The sequence below is a fragment of the Ilyonectria robusta genome, assembly GCF_021365365.1.
Source record: "Ilyonectria robusta strain PMI_751 chromosome Unknown BGZ61scaffold_15, whole genome shotgun sequence".
In the NCBI taxonomy this organism is placed as follows: Eukaryota; Fungi; Ascomycota; class Sordariomycetes; order Hypocreales; family Nectriaceae; genus Ilyonectria; species Ilyonectria robusta.
Window position 1 is genome coordinate 387,483 of NW_025764449.1, and position 25,613 is coordinate 413,095.

Here is a 25,613-nt window from a genome sequence, read left to right on the forward strand (position 1 = left end):
TCAACAAGATCAGATTGAAAGAAAAGAGTCCCAACGTGGAGGTATGTTGTCTTCCTTCTTCCCGAGAACAGGTGCATTCCCTAATTTTATACGTGACAGCAACAGCGCAACAACGCGGGGTCAGCGGGAGCCGCCAATGCTCGTGGGGCATTTCGGCAAGAGATAAGTATCGGTTAGAGATAGGCGATGACATTAGACTACGTTGGCAAACGGGTGGTGATTAATTAGCCGATCTAAGCGACCCATATCATCTAAAATAGCCTGGTGGAATAATAAAGAACCCCCTCCCAAGGACACGATCTAGCATCCCACGTGTTCATCAACGCACCGTAACGAACCAGGGTCACAAGAATCGCAAGCTCCATTTGTTTATGAAGGACCTGCAGGTAAACTTGCTCGAGGTTTATCGCCTTCTAAGATATGGAATGCAACATCGTATAGTAGGGCATCAACGATGATCGTGATTGACGATTAGGGCATTGTCTTGTCTAAGTCGGTCCTCGAACGGGTAGTTGGTAGCTTGTCCTAGGGGTTGTATTTAAGCTCGTTTTAGCTATCTATCATCTTTAAGACCGTCTATGTGCAGTATACATCTGCGGGCTAAAGTAGGACGTAATAGACAAATCACCACGCTGGTACGCAATCGTGAAATAAGTCTGCACGCCAGTATCACGTCCCAGACTGTTCCACGGTCCCAAAGCCTCCAAGCTCCGTAAGTACGGCCGTGAGTATCGGCCACGGCCCCGGTCTTTGAGGTAACTGATCAGCCCCTGTGCGGCTTGTAGATCGTTCTGAGCATAGTGCCGAACGGGGATATATGCCTTGACATCAGGAAGAGGAGATTTAGGCGCAACATCGAGGTAGAATAAAAGACCCGACGTGGGGTGGTCCACAGCTTGCAACTCTGTCTCAGGCCCGCTGTTGGGATCGAGACCAACGGTGCGCTTCCACAGATCGAAGAACTCATTCGACACGGCGTCGAGGCCCGTCCGGCGACCACCGAGGCTCATGACGTTGCGAACGAAATGAAACGAGGTCTCAGTTGACCGCGCGTAGACTTTTAGCCGTGAGGCCGTTGGGCTGATGCAATCGATCCCAAGCATGAATGGTCGCAGATTGGATCCGGCGGTGTCGTCCAGGAGGTACGACTCCAACTGGTGAACAGCCTCCAGATTCTGACAGCCTGCACTCCGGATGGCCCGCAGTATCTGGTACGCGGCACTGAGTTCGGCTGTTTCGACGGGCAAGAAATAGGCCTTGACTCCTATGCGTCCGCGTACCATTTCGAAGGCAAGGAACATGGTTGAATTGCCTGGGCTCGACGAGGAAGACAAGGCTGGCGTCCCAGGACCCAGCAGTTCTCGCGAGAAGTGGTCGAACCAAGTCAGATCGAGCCCAGGCATTGATGCCGCTAGGCTCTGCAGAAGATTTCGTGTGGCAGCTTGGTTGAATGGATCTTCCTTGGTTCCAGCCAAAGGACCGATGACCTCGATGCTGTAGCGAGCCTCAGGCTTCTTGTCGCCGAGGCCCCATTTCCAGCTGTACTCAATGGGAGAGTGGTCATCCGTCATGAAACTTTTCCATGCTGGATGGATGGACCGTGGTCTGGGGCCCATCTGGGGAACGACCCATCGGTGCAGGAACAGCAGAGCCTCGTACTGCTCGTTCAGATTGTAGTCGGCATGGTCGAGAAGAGTGATAAGGTGCCGCCCAAGAGACTTCCACCACCAGTCCTTGTCCTCAGAGATAGGTGGAAGCCACTTGTCCAAAGTCTTCCACGCAGGCTGGACTATGTCATGATTGTGCAGCACAGCTCGGGCCTGGAGAGTTTGAGGCATGATGATTGAGTGTGATGCGTACGTTGCACTCGAGGCTTGTAAGTCTGGTAAGATGCTGAATTGTGGACTGGGGAAATGGATTGATTGCTGACCATGGGTGGGCCGTCTATTATGGTTGATTTATCACAGATACTTGGCTCTTTTCGCTACTCGCAGGCCTGCCTAAATTCCAAGACGTCACTTCATGTCCCTCGAGCTCCGGGTGATTAGCCTGGCGCTCTGCAGTGCTGAGAAGCTCCCAAGCATAGCACATAGGATGAATGGGAGTTCTGAGTTCCCGAAGGTAGGAGGCTCGCTTCCTGCCCAACTACCCAACGGAGGATCACGACATGACGCACTTGGTCTTTACTTTGACGAAATTTGCGGGATGCAAAGTCTTGGGAAGTGTGCGATGCAAACGCCATTCACACGGGAATGAACGATATATTCCACGCCGCGTTCCGACTGTCAACCCCATTCCTTCCTTTCACCAAGAAAGGAAGGCCGGAAACGATATGTGTTTTCAATACGTCAGATTGAGGGCGTAGGATCTTCCGATGAGGGTTCCTCATCGTCACCTTCCTTGACTATAAACAGATGTGCTAATGCTACAAGGTACCAATGCAACTCAAACCAACGTAGACTCTGCTCTGCATCGTTCCCCGGTGATTCTCGTGTCAGCATCTAGGTGATAATTGCTCACTTCCCTATATGTCAATATTCATATAACGGTTACTGCATCCACCTGCGAGATTTCTCTTGTTGGTTCAGGGGTAAGTCACCGGATACCTACTGCCAAGTGTGGTGTCAATATGTCTGATATGTCGTGCTGCCTGGATTACCTGCCAAGGCTGACGCAGAGCGACACATCAGCGGCCTTCACTTCAATCCTTAGCATCACATCCAACCAGTCCTTGATGTTTTCTCTCGATGCGGTGTAATTTGAACTGTTACAAATTCAGAACCGGGTGCATCCTACCGCGAACGAGGCCCAACGAAGACCACACCCGCCCAGTCTCCCATCTAAGATGACCAACGCGAGCTCGGCCCATGCTACGGGCGCAAGCAGCAATGGCATCATCGCCGACGACATCATGCTGGCGCCCGGATGGGCACAGGAGGGTGCAGTCTGCGAAGACCGGGCGGACAATCCAACAGAAGCTGCAGGCTCTGGCCAACAGCGCCTTTCCAGTTTCCCTAATCTGTCCAGGGCTCGAAGTGTCCTTTTGGTCGTTACTTTGCCGAGTGCGGGACTTCTCACAGTACGTCGTTTTCCCTTCTCTGACTCGTGGGATACAAATGTACAACTGTATGGGATGATAACCAAGCAACCTGTAAGAGTAGATCCTGAACTTACAAGCAATTCTCGTCATGCTTCCCGATCTGAGCGAAGCAGTTGGGATTCCGTCCCAGCGACAGCAGCTGGTTATCTCGATATACAACGTGTCCTCGGGCTGTCTCATGCTCCTCTGGGGCCGCCTCGCCGACGTATATGGGCGCCGCCTGGTATTTCTCATTTCTTCGGCTCTCTTTACGATATCGACTCTATGCCTGGGATTCGCTACACATGAGATTCCGTTCTACATCATACGCGCTATGCAGGGCCTTAGTGGCTCTGCCATGATCCCCTCCGCGATCGGTATCATTGCCAACGCCTTTCCGCCCGGCAAATCACGAAATAGAGCCTACGTGACCACGTCGGCTGCTGCGTCGCTCGGATCGGTGTTAGGTAGTATCTCGGGTGGCGTTATCGGTGGCTTTCTGTCGTGGAAATGGGTCTTCTGGATCCCTGTGATCCTAGCTGCGGTTACGACGGTTGCCGCTTTCATTGTCACCTCTGAACCTCAGATACGGCACAATACCGTAGCCAGCTCTCAAAAGGACGAGAAAGGGTACCTTAGTATTGACTGGATAGGTGGCGGGCTGATCTCGATCGGCTTAGTACTCCTGCTCATCTCTTTGACGCAGGCTGATACACTAGGTTGGAAAACATTTTGGATTCCCCTAGTAATCGCCGTTTCAGTTCTAATACTCATTCTGTTCGTATACTGGCAATATCGTCTCGAAAAATCCTCGACTCTACAGCTCCTCATAAGGATATCGATGTTCCGAAACCTGCAGTTCTCTGCTTTGTTTGTTGTGGTCGGTTGCTTCTATGCGGCTTTTAACAGCTTTCTCGTCTTTGTGACATTCTTGTATGTCCTATACTGTTTTCCTATTCTTCTTGCTAGCCTTCCATCCTAGAGTCACTGAAAGCCTCCGCCATTAGTGACTTGTTTCTCAAAAGGCAATCACTGATAGCGACTCGTGTTAGTTACCAAGATTATCTCGGGCTTGGAGTCCTAGACACTACTCTGCGGTTTTTGCCCTCCGGCATCGCTGGACGTAGGTATTACATACCTGCCCACCCAAAAGGAATATCAAGGCCTTAACCACGTTCAAGCTTGCTCACATTTTTCTTTCCCAGTTGTCGTGTCATTTGCCGTTTCGCCCGCCCTATCTCGGATCCCGGGGTTCTATATCCTCGAGTTCGGTCTACTGTGCGGCCTTGCGTCTCCTTTACTTTTTGCGATCCCGGCAATCCCACCTCACACGACGTATTGGGCATGGAGCTTTCCTGCTATGTGCTTGTGCCTCAGTGTTGAGGTGGTTTGGCCCGTAGTAGGTCTATTCATTTCCGAGAAGCTCCCACAGGAGGATCAGGCTCTTGGCGGTGGACTGTTGCAGACGGTGAATCATATCAGCCGCTCGCTTGGCCTAGTTGTCACCACGGCAATTCAATCGGCCGTACAGGGCGAACACAAGATCAGCGATCCGCTTGGAGACTCAAACTTCTTGCGTGGGCTTCAGGCCGCCCAGTGGACGAATGTCGCGTCAGCAGGGTTTTCTGTAGTAGTTGCCGCCGTTTTCTTTCGCAATCTCGGCCGGTCTTGAGTTACAAACGTAATACACTGCGCTCGTTGCTGTAATTCCAAGACGCCATTCACATTCGTCGTGAAGGGATCGGACGGCTTTGGTCTTTAGATGTTCAGTTGCGCAAGGCAGATAGATGGCATCAAGCCGCGAGATCCTTGCCACTCCTTTTTTTTTAATCACATATCTGCTACTTGAATAGTGATGACTAAAGTATCAAGAGGTTAGGGTGCCCTAGTACACACATACCCAGATGGGGGACTAGAAGCTCAACAGTAAAAAAAAAACACCAACAATAGAATCAACAATACAGACCAGCCCAGTCCATTTAAAGATCAACAATACACTCAGACAGACTAAGGTTTCTAGTCCAACTGGTTACCTTTCTCAATACCTTTATGAGCTGCAGGTAATAGCTGTGTCTTGAAAAAGCTAGATCTGCTGGAAAATAATAAAGATAATAAATAAGAGAAATAAGAGAAATAAGAGAAATAAGAGAAATCCCTTACCAGAATTAAAGTAATTATTACACAGTTAAGTTATCAGTTACAATAAAGAAAATAAGGTTATTAAGTGAGGAAGTAAGCAGAGGATACTAAGAACATACAACCCACCTAGAGGCAGAGCTGTAATAACCTCAATAGTATTGCAACAGAAAGGTTGGATGGAGTTGGGTTTGAAGATCGGATAAATAGCTTGACTTGGCAAAATAGATGATTTTCTCAGCTGATACTATTTGATCAAATAGATTTCTGAGAGGTCTCAAAAGGATAGGTTAAAAGACTGTCAATTGAATGAGACGCCAGAAGGATGATAGCTGCTAACAGATCCCGTCTTTCATCCGATCAGATGACCTTTATCACCAAAGACCGGAAAGTCCCGACTCATTGTTATTATTCTTGATTCAATCAGGCTATTTTTGCCTTATCGGATCCTGTATTTCCCTGTGCCAAAGGCTCCTTACTCAGACTGTCAGATCCCACTTACGGGATCACCGGATCTGACAAACTGTGATATCACACGAGCAAGATCCCAATGAGCAAGATCTCAATGAGCGTGAATGTGTTCAAGGGCCATGCAGACGATTCGAGCCACTGCCAGAACTTTCTCCTCCTCAAATTTTCTTGCAACAACCTGAACTCCAACAGGGCCCCCATCATAGACTGCTGGATCATCTATTGAAGCTGTTTAGCCCGACTATTCCCAGGGAAGAAATGTGAAGACATGGTCTCAAGGTTGAAACAGCCTCCGGTCATACTCACACGATTGCCAATTGAGTTGATCCTTCTCTCCCAATGGCTTGTAATATTCGTCGAAAGCATCAATCTTCTCGTCTGCCTTTGTGACTGGGATGACAACGGCGGAGTAGTTCGTCAGGTTCATGGCTTCAGTATATGCTGCACTCAAAATCAGTTTACTGCTGTGTGATACTATTTCTTGAACTCGCCTGTGTGGTAGAATTTGCCTGGAATCACAGCTGCGTGCGGCGCCACAGGCATAATGACGGCATCGACAAGCTGGCCTAGAAGGACGTCAACTCTGGACCTGGGCTTCGGATTAGACTTCTAGTTGGCTGCAACATACCATCTGAGTCAGCGGTGGAGTTCCAGTAGTCCGAGTACTGTCGCTCGTAGTCCAGGCCTTGAAGGGACAGGTCCTGGTACTGTAACAAGTCCATTGGTGCCCTAAGCTGGAATGAATCTCTCAAGTCGGGGATCAAAGGCTCTCCTGACAGATTTAGGTGTTGATGAATGTCGTAAGCTCCATCAGCTTTGAGGAAGGATACCTAGATACAAGTGAAGTTTGTTGGCGTTATCCGTTGGGCAACGACTTGAAAGGGTTCAGCTTACATGAACACGTTTGGCCGTAGCCTGTGACGGCGGTGCCCAATCCATCATCTACTCAGGGATATTAGGGAAAAAAGATTCAGGATATTGGGATTACAGCGTGATACAGTACCTTGTGACCAGAGCACTTGAGTGCATTGTAGACCATCCGAAGGCCTCGAAGAACAGGGGGATGGGGACCAACAACACCATCTGACCAGAACACACCAATCTTCAGAGGCGCTCCCTGTGGCTTCGGACGCCCCTGAGAATCTACTCGCGACATGTATGAGTCTATGACTTCCTGGCGGAAAGGAAGCGGCACGACAGCTGGATCACGTCGCCAGGGTTCCAGGTTGAGAACGGATTTGACCAGTATTTCCAGCGCATCGATCGAGGTCCCGAGGAACCCAATAGTTGAGCGGTAGGTGTTTTGACCCGGGTTCGTGTTCGCGACGTCGCGATAGGAAAGTCGCTCCGGGGTTGGCTTGATGGAAAACACGCCGCAAAAGGCAGCGGGAATGCGAACCGATCCTCCAATATCAGTACCAACGCCAAGAGAACTTCCGCGCAATGCCATCAGTGCAGCCTCCCCTCCAGATGATCCGCCGCATGAGAGGTTCTGGTTTCGAGGATTCAGTGTTTGGCCGATGAGGTTGTTCTTCGTCTCTCCAAACAGAAGCGTTTGAGGCAGGCTTGTCTTGCAGAACAAAACTGCTCCCAGGGATAGCAGTTCCGTGACAATCTGGCTTTCGACCTTGTGGGTTTCTTTGGGGTCCGAGATACGCAGGTTACTTCCAATCCAACCCACATATCCCGTTGTGGTGTCAGTCCCCTTGACGTGGAACTGGTCCTTCAGACTGATAGGAAGACCATGAAGCGGCCCGAGGGGTTTCTTGTTCTTGGTGTAGTAGTCGTCTAGATACTTCGCTCGATCGAGTGCTTCCTCAAAGAAGATCTCGTGAAGACAGTTGTTCTAAGCGACATGAGCATCAGATTTGTACCGGAAATCACGAGACAGAGTTGTAGAGCTGAGCTTACGATCTGATGGGCAACGGCTGCCGTTTTGCAGAAAGCGGTTACAACCTCGGTCGCAGACAGTTTCTGATCCCGGATGGCTGCAAGGATCGGTAAGCTGTTCATCGACGTGATTGACACTGTGTCTGCATCCAGAAACTCCTGGATGAACAGGCCGGTGAGGTCCCGCTGGTGACGAGCTCGTTCGAGGTCCTCGGGCGCAAGTCTCCATCGTGGGTTGATTTTGGCGAGAGTCGCAGCCCGCTTCGCAGCCGCCTGGGCCTCCCACGGCAGTTGATGCATTCTCATACTAGGCAGTAGTGGAGAATGATAGAGCACGCCTAGTCGCTTTCTAGTGTTATTAGTGCCTGATTAGACAGCGAGACTTGTCGGGTTGAACGTGAATGGTAAAGCGGGGAAAGGGAACAGTTGAAGGGAAAGGCTGTGAAACCATTGTTCTCGAGAACGAGGAGGAATAACTCGCGTGATTCACCCGTTGGCACATGTGGCGGTCCTTGGTGGGGGCCAGGCCGTGAACAGCCTCTCGTGAACAGCCTCTCGTAAGTGTATTCCAGCTATCTATCTGGTCCAACAGCATCGCAACGATCCTATGCGCCACACCTGGTCAGTGGCGGAGACCAGATACTGCTCCAATCTCACTGTCACTGTCTACGAGAACTTCGCCTTGGGGCGAGTTCTTCAGCAGCCCAAAAGCTCTCCAGCTTCAGTTCCGCCGCCATGGTGGACGACGAGATGAGGGCGCGGTTCGCCGCTGCCAACGCACTCCTCAAACGCGATACGGTGCCCGATGTAGAAGATGCTCTTAAGCAATTCAGCGAGATTCTGCGGCTCCGTCGAAACGACAACCTCGGTGTACGGGACATCATTCCCCATCTTCTGCTGCGGCTCGACCGGGACCAGGAGTGCTACGATTTCCTCAAGTGGTGGGCCATTGTCGACGACGAAGATCATTACAATGGCCGTTACAACTGGGACGACACCACGCTACCATACCTCGACATTCGCGGAGCCGACGTTTTTGAGCCCACCGACATGTTCTTCTCAGGAGCGCCAAGCCTCAGTCACCTCGTGGCCCTCACCCTTCTTAAGTTGCGCCTTTATCTCGACCTAAGCGCATATGACGAGTCTCGAGGTGGGTTCGGCGAGCCTAGCTACGCGCTCGACCGACCTGTGGGAAGGCTTTCGCGACAATTCATGAGGACCATGAGACTGCGGGACATCTCAACGAAGGTTGACACACTGAAAGACCAATACCTGAAGCTCTGCCAGGTGGTGCATGAAGCAAACTCGTTCTTCTGGGAAGTTTTGGTGGAGGATGAGGCCCCCTCCCTGCCATCCTCCTTCAGCCCTGGTTCTCAAGAGGAGGCGGATTTAGTTCTTCACCAGTGCCAACGTGCCTGGCAAGACATCGAAGATGCTATCATAATGGTTGATTCGGACACTTGCGGACTTACCCGCGTGTATGAGGGTAAAGCTGCTGATGTTGGTGTGGGCAACCCGTTATCGGAAGCCCTGAGAAAGGGAACCGGAAAGGTGTTTCCATCACGATTCGAGCCTCCGCTGCCGACGTCCCACCCCGCTGAGCTCTTCCCGCCAACTCCTATGGTCCGCAGCCAGACGATTCGGTTTATCTGCCGCAACGACAGAAACAAGGTCCTCGTATACACCGACGGTGCTTGTTCAAACAACGGTCAGCTGGAACCTCGTGCAGGCTGGGCCGTCGTGTGCGGACCGCCTGGAAATGACGAAGAGAGTTACCGCGGTGTTGTGTCCGGTCGGCTCGAAGACAAGGGCCCATTTGGGGATGACAGCGTGGCGACAAGCAATCGAGCTGAGCTGCGGGCAGCCATCGGCGCCTTGCGCCTCCGTGACTGGCAGAATGAGGGCTATCACAGCATTGTCATTGCAACCGACTCATCTTATGTGGTCGATGGCGCCACCGGCTGGGCTAAAGGTTGGGTGCGCAACGGGTGGAAGACGCGTAACCGCGACAATGTCAAGAATCGAGATTTGTGGGAGGTCTTACTTGGTGAAGTGGAAAGATGGAAGGACCAGGGGATGACTGTTGATCTGTGGAAGATCCCACGGGAGCTGAATGGCGACGCCGATGCGGCGGCGAAACGGGTGGCGCAAAATGGAGGGGCCAAGGCTGAATTTGGAGATATTACGTTCGGCTTTTCGTTCGGCTCTTCGCAAATCACGACGACCGGGACCGGACCAAGCTCTCGTGTCCTTACGCTGTGCCTTGAGGGTGAATCTCTATTCGACGCTTGTTGTGGAAACCTGGTCTCGCATATCAGTTCGAAAGCGAAGATGGAGCGAGCCACGACGCCAGAAGCCGCCCTGACCATGCTTAGACATCAGCCGCCTCCGTCCGTCATCCTTGTCGTCGATGGAGCTCTCACGCGTCAGAAGAAGGTTTGGGAGTGTGTCATCGACCGCCTCCGTGAGGGGGCCACAGTTGTGCTGGCAGGTTGTTTCAGCAGCATGGTGACCGGGGGCCAGTTTAACCGCTTCTTCGCGAGGCTGGGTCTTCCCTGGCAGAGAGGATCTTATAACCGGACAGACGTGAGCTTGCGCAGCGGTGTTGTTGATGGCCACCTGACAAGTCGGCTCCCTTCGTCATACAGCCAAAAGGCGCTGTTCGTTAAAGGCATAGAGAGATCAGCGGCCTGGTACACTGAAAGGGAAACATCGAGTGAGGCTGCAGTGGTGTTCGCCAAGGTTGGGTCAGGCAGGCTCGGTTATGTCGGGGATGTAAATGGAGAAGAGGGCTCGAACATGGCGGTTTTGGCCATGTGTGGGCTTTTGAACTGACTGGGCTGATTGAATTTTGTACGTGGTCACGAGGAATAACGAAGATAATTTAGCTAGCTTTTTAACCCCTAATTTGCTATTCGAGTAAACAACTACGTGTTGCTTTAAAACAACGAAATTATTTGGTATCCATTTGGGACTTGTAGAAATACGATTATCATCGCGGGAAGGTTCGGGCACCAGAGGCCTGAGAATCAAGCGTGTTATATAGAGCTATTGACTTATGAATCTCAACAAAGTTCATGCCTTGCTAACAGAAATCGTAATAGACCCAGGTCCCAATGGAACAATCCAGCCGCCTCGGCCCTCAGACGCTCCCTCCGCCTTCACTTGCCATTTCTCACCACCAGTCGACTCTACCCAAATAACAGCCCTTGAAGCTTCCGGCGAGCCCTTCAACTGCGACAGACTAACTCCAACAGTACCCTTGGCTGAGTCGAACGTGAACTCCTCGATGGAACCGACGTCGACCGTTATTAGTACCTTGAGAGGCCCGATGAAAACTCTCTTCCGCACAGCATCTTTTGGCTGAACAGTCACACTGCCCCCATTCAGGGAAAGAATACCTCCAAAAGCGACTAAGCCCAACTCCTCATCGTCGGCGACATACGTGCCCGAGTTCAGAGCCATGCCGATGAAACCACCACCGTAGTCGCCCGTGATGCCATCCCACTTCAGCGTGTCGGGGAAAGAGTGGAAAGCAGCGCTCGGGAAGCCGTCTTGGTTGATGTTGGACAGGGGAGCAGCTGAACCAGCGTAGCCCACGCGTAAAAGATATGCGTCTGAAGGGTCATCGCGGAATGCTGATAAGAGGACTTGTGCGTTGAGACCTGAGCCGTAGTGATGAATCTGGCGCTCGATCCTCTTGAGCTTACCTCCGTAGCTTTGACTGTGAGTTTATTTTCTTGATGCGACAGAAAGTTCGCTTACACAAAGTCCCAATATCGCCGGGCGTTTCCGTTCCAGCCCCAATGCGGTACATTGGGCATGTAGCCTATCACGCTGTTGATGGTCTTTTTCTCCGACTCAGTCATGCCAAAGTGCCTAGAAATTAGCATTAGCATTAGCAACAAGCAGAGAGAGAACCACATACCTGGTCCAGTAGTAGACACCTTCTTGACCAGTAGAGTCCCAAGCCATCTCGCTTCCGTAAGGAATCTCCTGCGCATCCCATATCTCAGCTCGCTCCTTCATTGCCTTCTCCAGCTCATCGGCGGCAGTGACATTTCCCTCGCGCTGGAGATCTGCCAGAATTTCACCAAACACAGTCTCTCCCATCAGCCCGAAGTCGTTGTACCCGACATCGGCCTTGGTCATTCGGAGAATAGTCTCTCGGGCCTGACTGAGATACCAAGTCCAGTCCTTGGAGACGAGATTTGGGTACGCTCGGGCAACGCGGTACAGGGACCAGTATGCTGCTACGGGATGTACGTAGTTGTATGCGCGACCAATGTCGGAGGCGGCCGCCTTGTTCCAAGACGTCCAGCTGGTCCAGTCGATGTCCTTGCGGTATTCGTAGTCCACATCGGCTGGCTGGTAGTAAAAGAGAGACTTCTGGACCCCGTAGTCTTTCCTTTGGAGATTATCCCGGATGACCTTTTGGACAAACTCGTCGAGCTTTGCAACTTCCTCGGCGTCAGGTTGGATGACTTGCTTAATCGCTGCTGCGACGTATGCACCGGAACCACCCTCGTCACTGAGGCCGGCGATCCAAACTCGCGAGTCCTGGTCCACGATCTGTCCCTTCTCATAGTCGTATGTCATCACGGAAGGGGACCGCTTGAAGGGATCAAGCGACTGATTGAACCACGCCTTTGTAGTTAGGAATCTTCCCATATCGCCGAGGGTCTCCGTAGTAGACTTGGTCACAAAGTAGTGAACAGTCTGAACCTTCTTATCCTTATAGACGATAGTCACTCGAACTCGACCCCATGAGGAAGAGGAGGGAGTAAGTGTGTACCGGCCATTGCCATTATCCTTGACCTGGAGTGCACCCTTTGGTTCAACAGTAACAGAAGAGACCTTGCTGTCGCTCTGAAGAATCAGCTGGGCTGGCAGATCTTGTGCAGTGATGAAGCCCGGAACACCAATAGCGACAGGGCTTCCCGCCTTTCGAACGGCCTTGTCAAAGTCGCGGATGCTGTCCGCCAAGGAGAACTTGACGCCGACTTTGAGCGACTGGCCTGGCTTCAAGACCTTGGATGAAGGCGTGTTCCAGGGCTTTTGGTCCTTCCACTCGTTCTCTGCCCAAGCCTTGCTGAGGACCTGCCACTCATAAAAGCCCTCAAAGGTCTGACTTCCGTAGTACGTAGGGTCCCTGCTAGCCTCCTTGAGGTTGCGGTACGCCTCAAGGGGAGACTGTGTACCGCCTAACGGCGTTACTAAAAGAGCTTTCCCGGTACCTTTGACAGGAGCTACGCGGATTTGGCCTGCGTCCATGCCGATGTATGGATCGGAGAGAGAGCAGTGGGCTTGCATCTCGGTAGCTGCTCTGCCGCTGAAAATACTGTTGAACTCGGCTGGGAATCCGAGGCTACCGATCTCGATGGGCTGATTGCCGGTGTTCTTCAGCGTGAAGCGGAGGCCGAGATCTCCCGATACGTCAAGCCACTCACGGGCAATGCTAAGCGGGCTATTCGGAAGAGTTTTTTCCAGGCTAGACGCTGCGAGAATATTGCTTCCAGTAGTCATGTTTTTGACTGGCTGACGCTTCTGCGCTGAATCGCCATCAATCCATGTTGTGTCGTCTCCCTGTCGGTAGCGATATGTGATATCGCCCCAGTGGTACTGGCCATTCGCGGCACGATATTTGAGAAGATCGTAGGGCAAAAAGTCAAAAGAGTCGCCAGCTGGAGAGAGCGAAGCTAGGACTTGGGCATCATGAGCAATCTTGGCCTTGAAGTTGCCAATGGATACATCAATGAAGCCATTGCCAAGACCTAGATTATCTGATTGGGCGTACGCACTGCCCCCAAATAAATAGGCAAGGGCAAGAATCTTGCCGAGCTGTATGAGAGTTGGCATGGCGAATTGAGTGTCCTGCTGCTTGCTTTGCTCGTCCTAATTCAGTGCATACAGAACGGCCCCTTTTATAAGCGTGTATACCACGGTACACAATGTCCAGGCTGTTGCAATAACCATTACATCACAAAAGTCCCCCGCAATGAGAAGCGAACTCGTCAAACCGTAACTATGCAGATCCCTCAAGCACATCACCCACCCAGCTGCCATTGGAACGCATCTACTATAGCAGCAAATCATGCTTCCAGACAAGCCCTAATAGGAAATTTACGGGGAGCTTTGTTCTTGAAAGGAGGAACAGCCTCCGGACCTGCCAAATTCGTACCTAGGTCAGGTGTTGCATGCACCCTCTAATATTCTCTGCCGATCTCTTGCCCTATCCGAAACCCGCAGGTCCACCAATAATTGGAGCGCATTTAGACTAACTTACGATTCCGGGTTACGAACTCGGGGTGTTTTGCGAGAATACGAGTGTCGATGTAACGTATCCACGTTTTTCAGCATTAGTGAACACATTCGTGCGGTTAATTCGTGCACCATTGATGAGATATTTTCTGGCAGTGCGGCGGCAGTCCTCGGCGGAGTATTTTTTTTGAACTGGTAAAGACCTTTTCAGTATTCTAGGATCTCGTTCCTGCTAGCATGAATTAAAAGTCCGCCAGCTTGCAATATCGTGCGGGAGACATTCACCAGCAGAGGGTGCTGCTTGTAGTGTGCTCGCTGTTGGAAAGAAAGAGGATTCTTTCCTAGTGGTTCTAGAAATTATTAGCGGTGAAGAACTCGCTGAGTCTTTTGATGATACGTTGAGAGCGTCTCGTACGACACCGAGGGCATTGTTCAGGTCGGCTTCTTCTCCTTGCTCGTGCATCTATCCCCAAGGCGGAGCGTAAGATTGTTCAAATATATAGGCCGGTCCGAATGGGCGTCTATTGCTGCATATATGAATCCCTGTGTGATTTGAATAGACTCGGCTAGATGAGCCATTCTGCTGGTCTGAGTATATCGGCTGCCGAGCGCAGAACCAAGATTGCTCATGTACATGACTCTGTTTGGATGACCACTTGGATGACCTTTAATACTTGTCGCATAATACAAACAACGTGTTCAGGATCGGTGCTTTCTTCCCCCAGGGAAAACCTCTCCATGAGTCGCATTCCCGAGTTGGTCAATCTCCCTACCCTGTCTGGGGAGTCTACCGGTGCTATATTGACAGCTTCCCTGCTAAGTCGGATGGCTTCTTCGAGAACGACTGGGTCGATTCCTGGCAACTGGCGTCCATAACCCTTCAAAAGAACAATATCGCATGCAAACTCTTGCCTCTATTTTCGATGTCAACAGGCTGTATTATGTTGCAGCTATCTATATTTCAGGCTCGAGAATCCTTCTACGTCCAAGTGTAAGGAGTAGCCCATGTGCTAGGTAATTGAGAGCGAATATAATGCTGAACATTCACCTGGTAAGACCAATTCCACTTGCTCGCAACTGACTCAGTGCAATAAATGTGAGTGGAACGAGCAAAGAGCATTATATTAAAAAATCACCACACGACAGCGCAAACAGATTATATAAACACCAGGATGTAGGAGAAACCAAACTTAGCCCCGAATTCCCTCGAAGACAATCATGGTATCTTTTGAGGCGATTCCTCCCTGCGAATCGAGCCCAAGTTCGCCAAAAGCAGCCGCCACTTGAACACCGCCCGTCTTTCGTATCCAATTTCGCCCAACTTGAGGCTGAAAGCTTTCGCCTGTGTTCGGAACTTGATCGTATCAAGACAACCCGCCGAAGCAGCCATATCCAAAGCAGAGTGGTTCTTTGCAATCCCCTTGCAAAAGGCCGTCTTCAAAGACCGCCGCAAAACTGCACGTGGTTTCGTATGAGACTAGCCACAGCAAATAAGCTTCTACGCTCAGCGAGAGCAATGGCTCGGTCGTATCCAGTCTTGCCCGGATCACGACTGACTGCCCCAGCACTTAGTAGGAGCTGAACGACATCAAGACGGCCCTCCGAAGCAGCAAAATCCAAAGCAGAATATATGTCTTCGGTACCGTCAGTGGCATTGATAGGAGGCCGGTTAAGAATGGCGCCATGGTCAAGAAGCATAACCACAACTTCCAGATGTCCGCGAAATGCAGCGATTTCGAGCGCAGTAACTCCGTACTTGGAATAATTGATCTCAGCGCCCTCATCAATCAAGAATCGGATCAAATCCGACCTAGTGCTCAGGTCCTCAGTTGATGAGTGATCCCAGTCGCAAGCAGCCTGCAGGGCTGTCCGCCCAAAACGTCCTGAAGGTGGCTTGTTGATGTCAGCTCCCCTCTGCACCAACAGAGACACCAGCTTCAGGTTTCCTCGTGCAGCTGCGGCTTGCACGGGGGTAAATTGTAACTTGCTGTTGCGGGTTGTTGCATACGCATTGACATCGGCGCCCGCCGTCAGAAGCTCAAGCGCCAACTCGTCATGGCCTCCGACATTGATCAGGCAAGCGAGGGGTGAGCCATGAGTAACAGAAGCGCCGTGTCTTAGAAGTAGTTCAAAAAGATCCAATCGCCTGGAATAAAAACTGCCAAAGTAGTTGAGACTCTGATATCCGAGGCATGCTTCCAATAAATCTGCCTGTGAGATGGCTACGTCTCGAAGACTCATTCCAAAATGAAGGAGCACGCCAAGTATTTCGATACTTGTAGGATTAGTATTCCATGGTCTGGAGCCCAAAAGTCGAATTAAGAAGTCAATGCCATTTGAGGCGACAGGACTGGCCTGCAACTGTGCACCACGGCGAAGCATAAATTCGATCATATGGCAATTTACGCTCCTCCGCCTGTAACGTCCCCGATCAATCCAATCATCAGCTCTATCTTGGATCGCATGGGCGATCACAGTAAAAGACCCCTCAGTTGTTTCTATTTCGGCATTGATATTCACACCGGCATCGAGCAGCCATGAGGTCGCTTCATGGTTGTTCAAACGCACAGCTGTAGACAATGCCAGAACACCTCTATTCTTTATGTCAACCCCATGACAAGCAAGAATCTGCAAATGGCCGAGTCCTGTCTCCGCTACCGCCCTCTCCAGGACTTCTGAGTCTATATCTGCCCCTTCTTCAAGTAGAAGCTGCAAAATGGCTGAGAAGTCCTCGTCGTAATCAGAAGGAGTTGTATACTCCACTAGACGGGCTAAGGGATTTTGAGCTGAGCTTTTCTTCGAAAGTAGTTTTGTCTTGACCCCAAACTCGAGCAGTAATCGAATAAGCTTCAAATCAATTTCGTAGATTGGTGGGCCGATGAGCTGTTCAGCAAGCATCAATTCCAGAAAAGCAATTCCTTTCTCAGAATTCATTGGGTAGAGTAGTTTCAAGTAGCTCGATAATGCTTCTTTACCTTGCTTTGCAGCAAGGCAAACGGCGGGGCGTGTAATTTCAGATGGTGATCTTTTGCTGAATCTAACCACTTTGTCATAAACCTCTCGGTTCAAGAAAAAGATAAATTCCAACGTCGATGGCCAGTTCTCAGGTTGAATTTCATTTTGTTTATAAAACAATGAAGTTGGTGAACCCTCACGGAACTTCATTTTTGTATCGACCTCGAATCCATTGTGCAGCAAGATATCCAGAACCGCGCTCTGTTCCTTATTGCGGAGACTGAGTCGACTTTGACGTTGAATTTGCGGCATGGACTCTAACTGCCCATGCGCGAATCTCAAAAGTAGTTTCTGCCAGTCATCGTTCACACACCTATTCGCCAGGAGCATTGCACATTCCGGGTTGCCATTATAAACAGCATGAATAATAGCAGGCTCTATTAGTCGAGGGAAGAAACCAGGGGCGTGTTTCTTGCCAGGGCAAGCTTCTATCTCGAGTAGACGCTGCACAATATCAGGTGTATTCATCCACGCAGCAATGGAGATATAAAAGCCGCCATCTGAAAGGATCCAGTCTGGGTGTTGAATACCAATCTCAATAAAAAAGGTAAATTCATTCTTATAATCAAGGATGAAGGCAGCAGAAATTATGCTTTCCCATACAGCTCTTGCAGTGGGAAGATCACTCGCAAGTAGCTGGAAAAGGAGATCCCTGGATATCCGTTCAAAGAGGATCTTGAAAAGTTCTGGACGCTGGCGCGGTAAGGTGGACAGATTGTTGGATAACTCATATATAGCTCGTGCTAAGAAATGATATGTGTTGAACTCCAAGGCAACAGCTGTTGAGGCGGGGATCTCATCGCGCAGGGCGGAAGCGGCTGGACTCAATTTGAATTTGAGTATATTAAACGGGTGGAGGCAGGATCTGAGATTCAAAAACTCCATTCTCGAATCGCGTTCAAATTGAGACTGTTGCAGTTTTTCATAATTCGTAGAGAGCTGATGCGTGCTGTTTACTTTCGCTATTGTCATGTTAGTTCCTCTATTCCTCGGCGGTGATTTCAAACTACAGCACATACCTAATTGTGTGACAGTGAAATTTTTCCATGGAATAGTTTCGAGGAAGATCTTGTAGGTCATCAGACCCGGGTCGAGAAATACTGCGCTCTCGAGGTGTTGTTCCACGGGAACTCCCTCATGAAGTACTCTTGGCGCTTGCTGGCAAGTATATGCTTGAAGGTCCCGTGCAACGAAGTTCGGAGAAGGCACCATAGAACACACCGAAGCTGGTTCGTTTAATGGTGCAATATGTGGTGTTGACGGTCTTGCAGGAGATGGTGTCCGGACATCTACGCCGTCTGGGAGCGGAGGAGGTGCATTTCGGCCTAGACAAAATCTGGTAAGAGTTGGTATTCCCAAGGATAAAAGTGGCATGACTTACTACCACCAGCCGATAGGGCTCCGGATCTTCTCATCTCCTTCCAGGCTTTCTTCCACGGTATTTCCGTGCCATTGAGGTAAACGCCTGTATCTTTTCCGTCTCTCTTTCGGAAATGTTGATAAACAATCGGCCAGTCATCCTTCCTGAGCTTTTTCCGCAGCTTGAATTTGTCTCGAAGTTTTGTTTCGTACATCCACAGACTACCAAGCTGGTTAGTCACGACTATAAGGATACCAGGAACGGGCTTGACTCACGACATTTCGGGGAATGCATAGTCTTGTTCCATGATTTGCTTGACTTCCTTGAGAGTTTTCCGCTGAGTCTCATATAGCCGACGAATAACCGGCTCGTGGGTTTCCCATATGTCTCCCTCAGTGTTGGTAAGACGGGGCACAGGAAATGGCATGGTGGAAGATTCACGGGAAATGGGCTTAGAATGAGTCAATCTTGTAATAAAATGAGGATGGTTGTTGGTTGACTTGTAGGGAATGTTGAAAGATATTTAAAATGAGAACAGCCGGGAAATGTCAGTCTTTTATCATGGCATAGGATGCCGCCGCAATTTTCTCCTCAGGCATTGTCACAGAATGCCTAGCGAATGTGCAACATTGGGCTTGTCCAAAATCTGGATGCCTAACAAATGTGTAATATTGGGCTTGTCCAAAATCTAGTAGCAAATCATAACACAGCCATATGCATGTTCTTATTCGTCGAGAAAGAAGTGCACCCAATAAATAGCCTGTCGACACATGACGTAGTGTGTTGGACTACAGTGACACTCGGAGAAATTGACGAAGGCCCTGGCTAACCGGGCAAAGAAACAGATAAGGATGGTATCTCTTATAGTCATTGAACGAGGATATTTGGGTTCAATGAGGATGTAACCACACGCTCCCTTTACTCAATCAATAGCAGCTACTCTTCCTGTCGGGCAATTCCCTTCCAGGGTCGGATTTTCACAGGATGGATTGCTACATCTCAGCTACCCTAGATACCATGACATCCATCATTCACCAATGCACCAAATGTCTATTATTACAAATGCGATTTGATGAATTAAACTCGTCTACAAAAGGTAGCAGTCGTGATCAAGCATGACGTCGCGTCTTCGTCTTAGGTTATCTGAATGGCTAATCACGACCGCTTACGTATCACGCGTGCTAGTCATGTCGGAGACCCTCGTCGTCGTCGTAAAGGCGGGAATCTGCCGTGCCAAGCCAATACTACACGCCTCTAAACGAAACATTGACTCTGTTCGCGACTCTTATCTTCAGAAGTATATCATTTTGGTCGCAGACTGACATTGACGAAATCTAAGAACTTTCGGTGTGAACACAATTGCTTTGATATGGACCATCAAGAACTTTCTTCCAAATCTAGTGGCTCGCAATCAAACTGTTTACACGACTACCGCGTCTGCGACCGATTACTATGCCATCAAAGCCGCCGCTCTACCTATGAGGGCGTACATACCGAGATGAAGAACATCTACAAAGCGCCAGCAGTTCGTGCTTCATGCATTTGCCCTGCCCAGACCGGCATGTTCACGGGCATTAAATCGGTACCTAAAATGTCAACGACGACAGCGGCATATGTCGCCGAGAAAATCACAAGAGTTCCCTACAGCGGTAAGGCTCACCATAGTTTGGTGCCTGCGTTGGTAGGCTTTGCGCGTTGGGTGCGTGTTTTGCCGATTCGAATGAGAGTCTGGGCCTAAGACAATGCGGCCGTTGCTTCCAAGGACGTCAAACCCCTTGGCCCTTTTGAAAAATCAGATGAGGGAGTGAATCGGATTTTTGCATGAATATGCCGAGGAAAAAAGCCTGGTGGTTTCATGGCGACCCGGTCTGGCCGATGTGGAGATGATGAGGGAGGAAACTCGAGCTGGGCGATACGACATGCTCAAAGTATTGCAGATCCAGGGATCTAGATTTAATCCACCTGTCCTATCAAACTTCCATCTTAGGAATAGCAAGGTCTGCAGGCATTGAACAGAGAGGCCATTCATTTATAATTATTCAACTTTTAACTTCTCACCTAACTCGATGATCTGCTACCAAGGTATACGTGTCCTCTTTTCTATCTGATTGATATAGCTTGAGACCTAAGGCGATATGGATGAGGAGGAAAGACTCATACACTTCAACCCGGCACTTGCCTTGCGGGGCGTAAACTATCAATTGTGGTTCAGAACCAGATACTGGCCCCTGCGTGTTTCAAACGGTGATACCCATGTGTTTTGCTGGGAGTGCAAAGACCCGTTTACGCCCGTTGAGTCGGCGAATTCGTCCCCAGCCTGGCCAATCCCAGCTCAAGAGCCTCATCGGAAGACCACTTCAGGGCGAGCAAGCTTTCACCCTGGCCACTTAGCGGTGCAATACAACCCCTGACAATCACGGCCCGAGCCGAACTTCCAGGGGTTGTATTGTACATGCCGTGATCCGGGTCAGTTATTTCAGTCACATCGAGAGCTCAATTAGCTCAGAGGAATCTCTTCAGAGTAACTTCAGGGGCCCTATAACACTCTGCTCTTCATTACCGACACGAGGCTTCTAGAATAGAATTGCAGAGTTGGGTTGAAACGCCTCTTGTGTTTCCCCAAGTTGCGGCATTTTAGATGTTTTTTCCTAGAATCTTCATCGACAGGGGCATTCAAATCTGCCTCCATACCCATCGGGATTGGAGTCACTGACTCAGTAGGAGCACGAAGATGTGGCCAGGCCCCGAACTGTCTCTCTCCCAGTCCCCTTTTCCAACCGAACGCAGAATGGACTAGAAGAATGTCAATCCAGGATCAGATCGTATTTTAGGTTTTAAAGGTCTCTATCCTGGCCAAAGCGCAACCCAGGAGCTCAGCCGGACTGCACTGCCGAACAGGGTATTTGATTCAAACAAGGATTAGATCTCTGGGATTGTTTGACAAGGCCTGGCATTAGAGTTGTCGGTCCGACGAGTTTATCTAAATTTATCTCATCGGCCCGACGATACCCCCAAGTAGTCTTCTATCAAAAGAGCATTTTGTAACATTAAGACTATCATGACGTAGAAAATGATAGAAGTAGTTGATTGAAACTTGTCCCTTGCTATTTTAAAATATATTAAATTCATGCGTACTAGAAAATAAAAAAATAAACAAAGCCTTGGCATTTCAAGGAATGAGTCGTCTTATCAGCGACTTGATGAATATATATACTTGTGATCTGCCGTTCATTCTAAGATTCATCATCATACTCACAAGCACTTTCATTCCGCTCTCTTTTACACAATACTCGCATTCGCTCAACTTTCATTTGACTTACAAACATTCATTCACCTGCTAAAAATGATCTCTCGCTTCATTTTCAGCGCCTTCGTGGCACTCGGCCTGCTGATCGGCATCGTAAGTTGAATCCCTTGGGGAGTCTTTGGTTCTAGAATCTTTACTTACCTTTCTTCCTAGATCTCTGGCAGTCCTGCACCCAGCACTCCTCGACCGGGCTCAACTGTGACTGAAAATGATATCCTTGTATGCCATCCCTGTAAGATATTAGACTGGTGAGGTATCTAACAATCCCATGTAGCGTCGTACCGAATATAAACTGGTATATACAGTGCCTAAGTGGACGTCCTTGTGGGAGTTCGATGTTTACTCAACCGGTTACGATGGCACCAAGGGCAAGGAAAAGCCGGCCAACGGCGTCCAGGAGGGAGAAAGAAGCAAGGTTCTGGATAATTTCACGATTGACACGAAAACTAAGACCTTGACCGTCAAATCCGTCTGGAATGCATACGATAAGACCCCTAACCGTCTCAGGCTGCGACAAATCCTCCATGCGTCCTGGGAAAAGACGGGCGTCGACCCCTTGGAGCTCAAGGCTGTGCGAGGAACGATGATCCAGAACAAGGAGATGCAAGATGCTGTGGAATTCTGCCGCAAGGATTTGGGTTTAGGCCGTTATGATGATTACAGGGTAAAGCCCGACGCCAAGGGAAAGAAGTGTTGGGATCGGTTCGAGAAGACGGTCTTTTCGAAAATCATTAAAGGGGCTATCAGAGATTTTGGCCCCAGCAAGACGCTTGTTCAGATCGAGCTGGACAGACAGTTCAACGGAGACAATGTTCTCTACACCTTTAACTAAGCATCAGGGGTGGGGGGTGGGAGGTGTCTTTGTACACTTTTGACTTACGAGAAAACCGGCTGGGCGGCGCGGGGTGCGCACTCAAAGGGAAATCTGGGTTCCTAGATAGATTAGAAGGGGTGTCAAGCGGGGTTTTTCCCTCCAAGGGGAGGTTTCCTCGGAACCAATAGACACATGAATATTACTGGAAAGAATTTCCCGTTCGGCAGATCGTTTCTATCATTACGTCAAGGGTGCACTGTGATAGTCATGTGTCCCAGTGTAAAGAACTCGATTATGACTGGTTAGATCGGGAGAGTGATAGAGAGATTTTATTGAGAGTACATTTTGTCACGTCTGGTAAGCAACACTCGGTGAACCCGAGGAGATGAACGTCTTATAAGTCGCTCTGTGGTAGTAATCTGGAAATAGTTCATCTATGGCTAAGGTTATTAGCGACCCATCAGCATCAAAATATCAAGAGCTTCATATCAAAGTAGAAATGTGAGAGGGTGCCTTGGATAGGATTCGGGGTAGACGGACACGGGTGTATAATCTCTTGGAATTATTCGAAGGTGAGATTATGTCATATCTGAACTCCGAAGAAGAATCGGTTGCCGATGAGTTCGAAAGGCAGCAATCTATAAAGCAGAAAACAATTCTAAAGCACGATAACCCTCTGTTCATCAGCGTTGGCAAGATAGTAGGTTGCATAGCGCGACTTGGAGCTAGCCTAACGTAAGCTATGAGGATACGATTTGAGTCTAGGTAGGGTAAAGAGGCGAAGAGTGGTACTGATGAGGAGCCACCTCCAGCACAGCTCGGAAGGCCAACTAGGTGCATAAGACAACACATGACATATTCCATTGAGAAGAATGATTAAGCTCTTCGAATAGTACTTCTATTACATACCAAGCGTTTCAATTGAAGTATTTAGGGTACCATATGCGACTTATTACTGCCCGTTGTAACCGCACGGTCCCAAACTAGGATGTAACACCCTGCAAAATCCTGAAGATCATCTTCATACATGGCTGCTGTGGTTCAATTTCCATTGGCCAAAAACAAAAGTACACACTGACTTCGTCATCACGCCAGTCTCAAGTATTAGACTAACGTCATCCAAATCCAGAGTTTGGATTAACAACTCAGGTTATCCTCATTTACACACATTCTAAGTGGTGGAGTGCTTTGTTAGCTCCCTAAGTGCCGAGGAGGACGATCTGCCAAGGCTTACTCTCCACCAGGTATCAAAGCATCGCTTTGGCATTACGCGTACCTATGCTTGCCAGAGTGCTTCGAAAAAATACTCAGCTCAGCTACACCGTCTACCTGTACTACGCATCTAAAGAAAGTCGTCGTCACAAGGCTTGCGTACACCTTGACTGGAGTGGATTTAAAATTGCTGAGCCGTCAATGGCTATTGTGCCAAAAAAGAATCGATGCTCACCGACACAAATATAATATCTTGACAAGAGACGTAAAGAACTCCCAACTCCTCCATCATCCAGCTCGTCTACTCGGCAATCATTCTAACAATCACCATCAAAATAACTTTCACTCTTGAACATCACTTTCAATCTGTCTAAGATGCGTTTCTCTACCGTATTTGCGGCCATTCTCGTGGCTGGAGCCGCAGCCCATCCTGGCCACGACCTCAGCGAAGAGATTGCTGAACGACGCGCTTTCAAGCGTGTCACACGCCGCCATGGCCTCAGCCACTGTGCTGCCAAGCTGGAGGCTCGTGGAATTGAAAAGCGCAACCTGATGCGCCGTGCTGCCGTTGCCAACCTGAAGAAGCGCGACTTGGAGACGGATCTCGCTACGGATCACAACAACACTTCGAATGGTTACAGCATTTGTTCCCCTGCCAGCTCCCTTTTTGCCAGCAACAATTCTTGTATCTTGACCCCGGAGGTCACCAATGGTCCTTACTGTAAGAAATATTCCCATCTTGATCAATGTTGAGCTAACAATCGGTTGCCAAGATGTCTCCGGCGAGTATGTTCGCCGAGACATTGGTGAGGAGCAGACCGGTGTCGCCATCACTCTCGACTACCAAGTCGTCGACGTTGACACCTGCGAGCCTGTTCCCAACGTGTTTGTTGAGATCTGGCACTGCAATGCTACCGGAGTTTATTCCGGAGTTGGCGGTGGTCAAGGTGGTCTTGACACCACCTGGCTCCGTGGCCTTCAGGAAACAGATGAGGATGGTGTTGTACAATTTGAGAGCATTTTCCCTGGTCATTACACTGGCCGCGCCACCCACATTCACGTTATGGTCCACGCAAACGCTACTCTTTTATCCAACAACACCATCGGTCACGACAACACCGCCATGCACGTTGGCCAAGCCTTTTTTTGATCAGTCTCTAATCTCCGAGGTCGAGGCTACATCGCCCTACACTCTCAACGAACAGGAGTTGACTGAGAACGCCGACGATGATATTCTTGCAGAGGAGGCTAGCACTGATGGTGTCGATCCATTGATGTCATACACGCTTCTCGAATCATTTGTTTCTTACGGCCTCTTCGCTTGGCTATCCTTCGGCGTCAACACAACATATGCCAACCAGGCGGGAGCTGCTGCACTCTACTACGAGGGTGGAGGTGTTGCTAACGAAGACGGTCCTCCCGCCCAAGGTCCTGAGTGAGAAACACCTTCTAGTATTTTGCAGTGTACTACATGACGCTAGTCAAAATGTGCAGTTGGTGGAGGGTAGAGGTGGATTGAGAGTACTCATGTTCTAGTCGGGATTAGAGTATTGAGTTTAAGCAATGGGTGGTTACCATTTGTACTTCCTACTTAGCAGGATTATGACGTTGCACAGTTACACTTAGTAATTGTTAGTAGATGTAGTAAGCTAAATAAATAAGTTGTACTACTAGCGCAAACGATCCAGGTATCCTATTCAGTACCAGGTGATCGTATGTAGACTGAAGGCATTTACAAAGCCAGGAACATTCAGAGACTGGTACAACATGGGCTGAGTAAGGTGCCTAAGCTACAAGTACTTCTGATCGCCCTCGCGGAGCAAGGACACCGTCTATTCTAGAAAGATAGGGGTAGATTTTATGATTTGGCACATCTCGTCAATGCGTTCACATTTTCGACGACAGGACCAAGCTTCAGGGGACCAGCCATTCGTAAATCCAGCTGTGGATCCGGAGGGCTGAGATATAGCATTCTAATATAGCTTGAACGCAGACTAAATTTGTCCCAACTACAGGATATAAATCACTTAACAACTGTGTATTCAATATCTTTACCACGTGTTTTAGA

General features: G+C 49.5%; 8 protein-coding genes across 8 annotated transcripts; 4 read left to right on the plus strand and 4 right to left on the minus strand.

The window, feature by feature from the left end:
* Positions 1–566: 566 nt before the first annotated feature.
* On the minus strand, positions 567–2,295 carry BGZ61DRAFT_495646 (aromatic prenyltransferase; the record flags this gene model as incomplete). Its single annotated transcript, XM_046250918.1, has 2 exons — positions 567–1,789; positions 2,271–2,295. 2 exons carry the CDS (start codon positions 2,293–2,295, stop codon positions 567–569), a joined length of 1,248 nt encoding a protein of 415 aa, XP_046101871.1.
* Positions 2,296–3,188: 893 nt separating this feature from the next.
* BGZ61DRAFT_357481 (drug resistance protein) lies at positions 3,189–4,751 on the plus strand (the record flags this gene model as incomplete). Its single annotated transcript, XM_046240882.1, has 4 exons — positions 3,189–3,632; positions 3,699–4,012; positions 4,132–4,202; positions 4,285–4,751. 4 exons carry the CDS (start codon positions 3,189–3,191, stop codon positions 4,749–4,751), a joined length of 1,296 nt encoding a protein of 431 aa, XP_046101872.1.
* Positions 4,752–5,777: 1,026 nt separating this feature from the next.
* Positions 5,778–7,882, minus strand: BGZ61DRAFT_495648 (amidase signature domain-containing protein; the record flags this gene model as incomplete). The annotated part of the gene is made up of 7 exons (XM_046250919.1): positions 5,778–5,905; positions 5,993–6,127; positions 6,178–6,252; positions 6,315–6,516; positions 6,581–6,628; positions 6,690–7,532; positions 7,598–7,882. The coding sequence occupies 7 exons, from the start codon at positions 7,880–7,882 to the stop codon at positions 5,778–5,780; spliced, it is 1,716 nt and encodes a 571-aa protein (XP_046101873.1).
* Positions 7,883–8,311: 429 nt separating this feature from the next.
* Positions 8,312–10,411, plus strand: BGZ61DRAFT_356704 (uncharacterized protein; the record flags this gene model as incomplete). Its single annotated transcript, XM_046240810.1, has 2 exons — positions 8,312–8,527; positions 8,618–10,411. 2 exons carry the CDS (start codon positions 8,312–8,314, stop codon positions 10,409–10,411), a joined length of 2,010 nt encoding a protein of 669 aa, XP_046101874.1.
* Positions 10,412–10,651: 240 nt separating this feature from the next.
* Positions 10,652–13,435, minus strand: BGZ61DRAFT_480234 (uncharacterized protein; the record flags this gene model as incomplete). Its single annotated transcript, XM_046249170.1, has 3 exons — positions 10,652–11,300; positions 11,342–11,455; positions 11,505–13,435. 3 exons carry the CDS (start codon positions 13,433–13,435, stop codon positions 10,652–10,654), a joined length of 2,694 nt encoding a protein of 897 aa, XP_046101875.1.
* A 1,839-nt stretch (positions 13,436–15,274) lies between these two features.
* Positions 15,275–18,639, minus strand: BGZ61DRAFT_534640 (ankyrin repeat-containing domain protein; the record flags this gene model as incomplete). Its single annotated transcript, XM_046254172.1, has 5 exons — positions 15,275–16,112; positions 17,166–17,814; positions 17,872–18,177; positions 18,234–18,433; positions 18,488–18,639. The coding sequence occupies 5 exons, from the start codon at positions 18,637–18,639 to the stop codon at positions 15,275–15,277; spliced, it is 2,145 nt and encodes a 714-aa protein (XP_046101876.1).
* Positions 18,640–21,555: 2,916 nt separating this feature from the next.
* BGZ61DRAFT_534641 (uncharacterized protein) lies at positions 21,556–22,351 on the plus strand (the record flags this gene model as incomplete). Its single annotated transcript, XM_046254173.1, has 3 exons — positions 21,556–21,612; positions 21,673–21,738; positions 21,794–22,351. The coding sequence occupies 3 exons, from the start codon at positions 21,556–21,558 to the stop codon at positions 22,349–22,351; spliced, it is 681 nt and encodes a 226-aa protein (XP_046101877.1).
* Positions 22,352–23,920: 1,569 nt separating this feature from the next.
* BGZ61DRAFT_495654 (Intradiol ring-cleavage dioxygenase) lies at positions 23,921–24,984 on the plus strand (the record flags this gene model as incomplete). Its single annotated transcript, XM_046250921.1, has 3 exons — positions 23,921–24,266; positions 24,319–24,674; positions 24,715–24,984. 3 exons carry the CDS (start codon positions 23,921–23,923, stop codon positions 24,982–24,984), a joined length of 972 nt encoding a protein of 323 aa, XP_046101878.1.
* Positions 24,985–25,613: the final 629 nt, after the last annotated feature.